Source organism: Fragaria vesca, linkage group LG7 (assembly GCF_000184155.1).
Source record: "Fragaria vesca subsp. vesca linkage group LG7, FraVesHawaii_1.0, whole genome shotgun sequence".
Classification (NCBI taxonomy): Eukaryota; Viridiplantae; Streptophyta; class Magnoliopsida; order Rosales; family Rosaceae; genus Fragaria; species Fragaria vesca.
The window spans coordinates 11,210,307-11,218,777 of record NC_020497.1 but is presented as its reverse complement, the minus strand read 5'-3'; the positions used below and the strand labels follow the sequence as shown (position 1 = coordinate 11,218,777).

Below are 8,471 nucleotides of genomic sequence, written 5' to 3'. Positions count from 1 at the left end.
ACGTCTCTCTCTCTCTCTCTCTCTCTCTCTCTCTCTCTCTCTCTCTGTGCTTCGTCAGATTTCTTTTGCGATTTTTTTTCTGGGTTTTCAAGTGTCCGCTTTATATACAATTTATTTGGCCTAATTCACAATATTTCTTTATATTGAAGGGAAAGCTAAGATGAGGGATATTTCTGGTTGAAATTAGGAAAGTAGAGGTTTGCCATTGACCCATTGTAGTAACAAGGTACACCTGCATAGCAACTCTAGACTTATGTTCCATTGAAAGGCATATCCTGAATTTTTATCTATTCTATAAAAAAACAAAAAAACAAAGAACAAAAAAGAATTTCCAACTAGTAAAGTTTTTAACTACAAAACATAACTTCTTGTGTTTGGAATATAATTGATCAACATCAATATTTAAACAGGATCCTGTCCAATACTTAATAGAATTAGATTCAATTTTGGTTTGTTATACTGATAGGTTGAATATAATCAGAACTGCATTGCAACTCATGAATTGATATATGCAGTTTTGTTTGTGATCAGGAATCATGTTGAATATAATCAGAACTGCATATCCAGTGTCTGATGTTTTTTGGGAGTTTTTTTATGCTTCTTTAAATGCCAATTTTCTCTAACCACCCAGGTTCAGCAGCTTAATTTTTTTTATACTTCACTCCTATTACTTCTAGCTGCAGTCTTCACTGAACTCGGTTTGTATTTCTATTTATTTTTTTTAAAAGTACTCGGTTCGTATTATAGTCATCTTGAAGGAAAATGTAGCTGATTTGTCTTTTCTTTTCTTGTTCCAGTTATGAATGTCGTCATTTAATGACGAATTGGGGATGTTTGATATTGTGGAGGAAGAGACTTGGATCACTATGGCAGAGGATTCACTTCTGGGTCTCTGTATGGGTGTCTCTATCTTTGGAACTTAGGTGATTAATTCTGATTGGCAACCTCCTACATATAGATTTTGGTCTGCCCAGTGCCTACACCCCGTCTGTTTGTTTTTAATACACCAATGGTATCATGAATTTGTTTAGTCTCTTTATTTGCTGACTGGCAGATCTATATGGTGCCTCTAGAGCACTTTTTGCATCTTCTGAATTTGAGCAGTCTGAAGTTTTGGAAGAAATGTCGTCCAATGATAGATATAATTTGGCATCCACGGATATGTACACATGATTTATACTTCTTAAAGGGATTTGTGTTATCTGTCTTCTTTTCTGGGTCGAGTGATGCATATCTAAAGTCTAAAAACAGAACTAAATGTACATGCTGCTGTTAAAGTATATGAAGCCATGAAGGCTTAGTTAGTATCGGTGCTGGTGTGAGAGATGAGAAAGGACTGATAAAGAGGGGAATATTGTAACTCTTGGGTTGCCAATTTGTCTGCTCTTATGATGCAGCATTTTGACTTTGTCCAGATTAAGCATATTCACAGGGAGAGGAACATGGTGGCTGATTTATTGGCCAAAAACAGCACTCTTAATGCTAAGGGAATCTGCATTTTCAATGAGCCTCCTGATCTTGTCACTAATGCTCTGCTGGATGACATTGTTGGAGTTACAAGATGTAGGACTGTTAATACCAGCAGTGCTGGTTAATTTGTTTTAGTTCTTTTTGCTTTGGCCTTTGGCCTCATTGTAACCAAAAAATAAAAAATAAAATAAAATTTGTCTGCTCTTGCCAAGAAGGTGTTAAAGCATAGAGCATATGAACCCCTTGCGGTGTTACATTGATTAAAATTCTGCTTGAGTGAAGTGTTGGTTGGGTAGAGATACAGAGTGATGCCAGTAATGTCATTTTAACTTTGGTCGGGTAGGGCATAAGTGGTATAACAACTACCTACCTAATCCATATACTGTTTTCAGAACGAGGAGCACATAAGAGTATATCCAACAACTTCGTGTAGGGAAGCAAAAGTTAGAGTTTAAGCAATTTTTTTTTCATAATTATTTCTTTAATCCTTATCTAAAATTTAGAGTTTGCTATAAACATGGGGAGTTTGGTTTTCTCACTTATCCAATTATTTTTATTTTTGAGAAAGTTTTAGGAAATCTGTTGCAGCAAAATAATTAAAATCTTTTTTAAAATTGAGAAAATCAAGAATATTAGGAAATTATTGGAGATGCTTTAAGAGAAAGAACGAAGAGAATAAGAATGGAGTGAGAAAGAAATTTCTAAGTCATTAGATCTGAGCTTTGCCACGTGTCTTCACCTGCTTCAAAGCTTAGGTGACTCATAGGCTAACCTCCCTACAAACTCAAGGATTCCAGTACCTGCTTAGGAAAAGAAATCAAAAAGCCTTTTCCAAAAAAAAATTAAAAAAAAGAGAGCGGTGTGTCGAGTGTTATATAAAGCAGCGGTCAGTGTTAGGGCTTCATCTGTTGTTCATGTTCCCCTACCAAATTAGGTCAAATCCACCACCACAATTTCCTGGCGCCACTTTAGAATTTCAAATTTTTCACAATCATTTCACCCTTTTCTTGATTTGCAATGGCGCCGATCTGCAGAGACGAACTTTTCTCTCGGGTGTATTACAGAAAGCGCCGGAGGCAAGAGAACGGCGGCGAGGGTATTTTGGGAATTGGGGACCAAGATTCCACTGTGGCTGTGAAGCAGCTGCGTCAGATAAAGGAGGAGAAAGATTTGATCATTGGTGATCAACTTAAAGGGCAAAACGGGAAAGACAAGTCTCAAGAAAATGGAGGTTTTGATGGGATTGAAGAGGGTTTAGCGAAGAAGAAGAAGAAGAGATGTGGTGAAAAGGGCATGAAAACTGAGAGGTTTGAAGAAAATGGTGATGAAGATGGTTTAGTAAAGAGTAGAAGATGGAGCAAAGCCGATGTGTCCACAATGTGTCATCAGTGTCAGAGAAATGATAATGGGAGAGTTGTTCGCTGCGGTGGCTGTTCAAGAAGGGGAGATAGGAAGCGGTATTGTATTCCTTGCATAAAGAAATGGTACCCCAATTCATCCGAGGAGGATTTCGCAGAGGCTTGTCCTGTTTGCCTTGGGAATTGTAACTGCAAGGCGTGCCTGCGTTTGGATGTGCCTTTGAGATGCTCCAAGAATCGAGACTTGGAGATTGGGGAAGATGAGAGAGTGGAGCAGTGTAAGTATTTGGTGAACCGGTTGCTTCCTTATTTGAATAGGATTAATGATGAACAGGTGAGGGAGATGAACTTTGAGGCTGAGAAGCAAGGGTTGGTGGAGTTTGAAGGGATGGAAATCAAAAAGTCTGATTGCCGTGTTGGTGAGAGGATGTATTGCAACAACTGCAAGACTTCAATTTTCGACTTTCATAGAAGCTGTCCTGGATGCCAATATGATCTGTGTCTTAACTGTTGCCGGGAAATCCGTGGGGAGGAAATGGTTCAGAAACTGGGGTCTGAGTGTTTTGATGGTGAGGGAAAGAGTGGTGTGGGAACTAGGAGGCTGAGGTCTTTGTTTACAAAGACTAAGTTTGAATGGAAAGCAGATAAAGACGGAAGGATTCGTTGCCCACCAGAGCACATGGAGGGTTGTGGTAAGCATCACTTGGAACTTAGATGTTTGTTCCCTGGAAATAAAGTCATGGAGTTGGTAGACAAAGCTGAAAATATTAATGAGAACTATAAAAATTCATATGCAAGTAGTGAAACTTGTGAAGAAAGTTGTTCATGTAAAAATCCTGTGGATGATGTGAAGTGTAGAAAAGCAGCTTGTAGAGGTGATTCGAAGGACAACTATTTGTTCTGTCCAAGGGCTGATTGCATTCAACCGGAGGATTTTGTGCATTTTCAGAGGCATTGGATGAGGTGTGAGCCTGTTATTGTGAGCAATGCGCTTGAAAATGGTTCAGGGTTGAGTTGGGAACCCTTGGTCATGTGGAGGGCTTTTCGTCAAGTCAATAAAACCAAGCATGAGAAGGATTTAGAAGTGCAGGCCATTGATTGCTCGGATTGGTCTTTCATTGATGTCAATATGCACAAATTTTTTACTGGATATTCTGAAGGCATATTTAACAGAAAAGACTGCCCTCAGATCCTGAAACTTAAAGATTGGCCTCCCTCCACTGAATTTGATAAACGTCTTCCTCGCCATGGCAAGGAGTTTGTCTGTTGCTTGCCTTTCAAGGAATACACTCATCCATCAAGTAGTACCCTAAACCTTACTTGCCACTTGCCCAAAAGTGCTGTCAAACCTGACTTGGGGCCAAAGACATACATTGCGTATGGAGTTGCTCAGGAACTTGGACACGGAGATTCAGTGACAAAGCTTCACTGTGATATGTCTGATGCAGTGAACATTCTGACCCATGCTACTGAAGTGACCCTTAAGCCTAAACAGCTTGCTGCTATACAAGAGTTGAAAAGAAAGCACAGGGAGCAAGATCAAAAGGAGATTTTCGGAAACTTTGGCCCAAAGAGGCTCACTTGCAACGAAGACATTGATGATGCAGGTGAAGGGGGTGCTCTGTGGGACATTTTCCGTGTGCAGGATGTTCCAAAGCTGGAGCAATACATAAAGAAGCATTGTAGGGAATTCAGGCATATCCAGTGTAGGCCATTGAAGCAGGTGGTTCATCCCATACACGATCAGACTATTTATCTGACTGTGGAGCACAAAAGAAATCTTAAGGCGGAATGTGGGATTGAGCCATGGACATTTATCCAGAAACTTGGTGATGCGGTGTTCATTCCGGCAGGCTGTCCACATCAGGTGAGAAACTTAAAGTCTTGCATTAAAGTTGCTGTGGATTTTGTCTCCCCTGAAACCGTTGGCCAATGCTTTCGGTTGACAGAGGAGTTTCGCACTCTGCCTCCAGATCATAGGGCAAGCGAGGACAAGTTAGAGGTTAAAAAAATGATTGTTCATGCCGTCTCTGATGCTGTGAAGGTGATATCTAAGGTGAAGTGTAAGGGGTAAATCTATCATAAAATGTTTTGGTTATTACTTATCATTTTGTAACATAGGTTGCCTTACAAGGATTTTCTTTTTACTTATCATTGGTTGCCTTACAAGGATATGATTCTCTTTACTCGAAAGCATTGAAGGTTTTGTTAGCTTCATCTTCTGCTCTAGCATGGAACTGAATCAGTGAATCAAAGATGATCGATAGGACACATTTGCAATTCCACCTTCCGAATATATTTGTATTTCGAGCACAATGTTTAACAACTGGAGGATGATTAGTACTGCTTGATTATAGACAAGCTGCAGCTGGATATGTTATTCACTTATTCACTGTTGCAAGCTGAAGCTGTAAGCAAAACATGGATTAATTTGGGCAACTAGACTTGTTCTCTCAATGCTTCTTCTTCTTTGTATGTTGAAGGTATAGTAGACCAACTGAGCAAGTATGATGGGAAAATCACACTCGCGATCGGCAAAGAAATGAAGGAAATTTGTCTGTGACTTGGGTTCAGGGTTGGTATGGAAACAGCAAAAACTTAATTATGATGGAAAAATAAGAGGGGAACAGAAGAAGCTTTAAAGAAGAAATGTTGAGAAGTTCATATCGTTTATCATATATTGGTATGAATTTTCTGGGTTTAGAGCTAACATATGATAGTGTGCACTCTTTTATTGATGATGTTGCTGCTGGAACTAGAGTCTCCTCTCTACATCTGAGCTTCTGTGTTTGTTTGGACTTTTGTGCCTTTGTGGGCCCGTTTGTAACCAAAATAAATAAATATATTATAAAATGTAGGATATTTTCCTACACGGTGAATAAAATAGAAAGAGGAAAATGGCATTTTGGAGAATCTCCAAAAAGGCGATCCCGATGCATCCAAAAAAAAAAAGCGATCCCGAACAACCAACGGTCTATATAAAAACTTGAAGAAGCCGTCAAAATATCACACTGGGCTCTCTCTCTCTTTCTCACTATCACAACTCACAAGTCACAAAGAAAGATCTTCTTCTTTTTTCTCTGATCGATCAGACATGAACTGTCTCCAGAATCTTCCAGGGTAACCGCACTTGAACATTCTGAAAAGCTTTCTTTTTTACTGCTTTGATTAATTCTGAGCTTCTCTCCATTTCTCAGCTCCTCTGTTTTGCCGCTCCGGGGTTTCGTCTGCAATCCCCGCAAGCCTTCCGCCAATACTTGTCTGGTACCTTCTCTCATTTTTCCCTATACATTATATATATATGAGAAGTTTTTCATGAAATTGTTGTTTGCTTCATTAATGCAGGGAATGATGAGCAGTAACACTGATCTACCCAGAAGCATGGCGCTCAAGGTAGACTAACTAACACTTTCGATGCAATCTTTGCTTCATTTCGTTATACCCGAATTTATGGATCTCATAAGCCTTATCTTTTTTAATTTTTTTTTCTGATGTCTGGATTTCATACTGAAGTTAATAGTTAATAGTAATTTGTATGTAAGAGGCTGTTTTATATATTATATGATGTTCAATTCTCTCATTTCCAATCCTACTTGCCCAGTTTTGTCTTTTCTTTTCACCAATAACTCTGTAATTGGAAAGTGCATGATTGTTGCAGTTTCTATTTTGGAATGTGTGTGGATATATATGTAGGTGTGTTGATACTTGATATGTCTCTATATCTTTATAATTTTGGACTTGAGTAGTGGAGGTTACCTGAGTGTATCATTTTCTCCACTTGAAATTTGATGTCTCTCGGAAGAGAGTTTGAAATGAACAGCCTATGGCAATTTCTAGCTTATCATGATATAAGACAAGTAGGGAATGGATTCAGTGTCTTCCATATTTATATAAGACATGATTACCCAAATGGATGTGTGATTCACGTATCCAAGATCCTGTTACTGCAACTTGTAACTTCTAGTTATGGCATTGTATGATCCTGTGTATTTTGAAACTTATATTACATTTTACCATAACCAAAGACCTATTCTGAAAAATTTATTGTGTTTATGGACACAATCTCTCTCTCTGTTTCATATGATTCTTATGAACGATTTTATTTACTAGTTATTATGAGCAGAATGCATGATTTCATTGTACTTTTGTATTAGTCATCTAAGTTTTTTAATATATATGCTTGTAGGCAATTCCTGGTTCTACGCCCAGTGCTGAGACAAGTGGTGCTGAAGTGAAAGAGGAAAAATCTGAGATATATAGTAATACCATGACAGAAGCCATGGGTGCTGGTAAGTCAATCATTCTTGTGATTTGTATTTGCTGGCTCAATATACTCAGAAAACCTCATATTAAAGTGTAAGATTCTAGTATTTTGGTAATCTGGATATGAAGGTGCAAGTTGTTTAAGATCTAGAATTATATACTTTGTGGTGTGAATTTGAGGGAGCTATAATTGCATGCTCTCTCTGTGGTTTCTTGCAACTAAATCATTTTAATCATCACTTTATTTTTGTGATTGCAGCTAATCATTTTGTGTATAATATTTTAATGCAGTCTTGACCTATAGGCATGAGCTGGGTATGAACTACAACTTCATACGTCCAGATGTGATTGTGGGGTCATGCCTTCAGGTGATCCTTGTTTTAAAGCCGGTCATATGAACAAATTCAGTATTTCTAAAAGTTTCCTAGTCTGATATTTTCTGTTTACTTATCAACAGACTCCTAAAGATGTTGACAAGCTTCGCAGCATTGGAGTGAAGACTATTTTCTGCTTGCAACAAAATTCTGATTTGGAGTATCCAGAGTAGTTTAATTTTCTTAAACAATTCAATTTGACATATGGAAGCTGTGAGTAGAATCCAGTTTTCTTGTTGTGGTTCGATTAGGCATGATGTAATATGTGTCAAATGCTGGATCATTTAAGACCATTGTGATAGTTTTAGAAAGAGAAAACACCATAAATTTATAAATTCCTTAACTAGTTCTTCCAGATACTTTGGGGTTGACATTGGTGCCATTCAAGAGTATGCTAAAGAATTTGATGACATTGAACACTTGCGTGCTGAAATAAGGTTAGTTATGTAGGTGTGTTTTTTCTTCTCATGTTTGTTTATATAGAATATGTTCCTGACATGGAAGCGTGATTCTTTTTTTCTTATTACTGAAAAGTATAAGCAATAGTTAACTTAATGTTTGATATCCTGGTGTGCATCACATCACATGGTACATTCACTTATTGTTGCTTCACTATAACATCAAGTTAATTTTTGATTCTGCAGGGACTTTGATTCATATGATCTACGTCTCCGGCTTCCCGCTGTTGTTAGTAAATTATATAAGGCCATAAACCGAAATGGAGGTGTCAGTTATATACATTGCACTGCTGGACTTGGAAGAGCTCCTGCTACTGTGGTATGCCTGTTACCATTGTATTTGAAATCATTATTATTCTTCCCAGTGTAAATACCGTAGGGAACTAATGAAGCTCACCAATTTCATGGAAGCTCTCCCCATTCCTGCTTGTTATTTATTATGCTCAGTGCCCTTCTTAGGTTGAACTTATATTTGTGATAAAAAAATATATAGGATATATGTGTATATATATATGCATAATGTATGTATGTATATCCTCCATATATAT

At 37.9% G+C, this 8,471-nt stretch overlaps 3 protein-coding genes across 3 annotated transcripts in view; all 3 read left to right on the top strand.

The window, feature by feature from the left end:
* The window catches only part of LOC101311524 (pentatricopeptide repeat-containing protein At2g35030, mitochondrial-like), an 8,257-nt gene extending 6,662 nt beyond the window's left edge, over window positions 1-1,595 (top strand). The window contains exon 3 of the mRNA XM_004308572.1: window positions 1,398-1,595. Within this exon, the coding sequence (XP_004308620.1) occupies window positions 1,398-1,595 (198 nt within the window). The remainder of the gene's footprint in view (window positions 1-1,397) is intronic.
* An 892-nt stretch (window positions 1,596-2,487) lies between these two features.
* Window positions 2,488-5,200, top strand: LOC101311232. The gene has a single exon (XM_004308571.1). It carries the CDS (start codon window positions 2,488-2,490, stop codon window positions 4,900-4,902), a length of 2,415 nt encoding a protein of 804 aa, XP_004308619.1. The 3' UTR covers window positions 4,903-5,200.
* A 647-nt stretch (window positions 5,201-5,847) lies between these two features.
* Window positions 5,848-8,471, top strand: part of LOC101293432 (phosphoglucan phosphatase DSP4, chloroplastic-like) — a 6,242-nt gene continuing 3,618 nt past the window's right edge. Inside the window, exons 1-8 of the mRNA XM_004307099.1 lie at window positions 5,848-5,948; window positions 6,026-6,092; window positions 6,174-6,221; window positions 7,015-7,117; window positions 7,383-7,459; window positions 7,549-7,625; window positions 7,822-7,902; window positions 8,110-8,242. Of these exons, the coding sequence (XP_004307147.1) occupies window positions 5,923-5,948; window positions 6,026-6,092; window positions 6,174-6,221; window positions 7,015-7,117; window positions 7,383-7,459; window positions 7,549-7,625; window positions 7,822-7,902; window positions 8,110-8,242 (612 nt within the window). The 5' untranslated portion in view covers window positions 5,848-5,922. The remainder of the gene's footprint in view (window positions 5,949-6,025; window positions 6,093-6,173; window positions 6,222-7,014; window positions 7,118-7,382; window positions 7,460-7,548; window positions 7,626-7,821; window positions 7,903-8,109; window positions 8,243-8,471) is intronic.

Coding starts and splice junctions, on each gene's coding strand:
- LOC101311232 (XM_004308571.1), top strand. CDS start 2,488: ATGGCGCCGATCTGCAGAGACGAACTTTTCTCTCGGGTGTATTACAGA.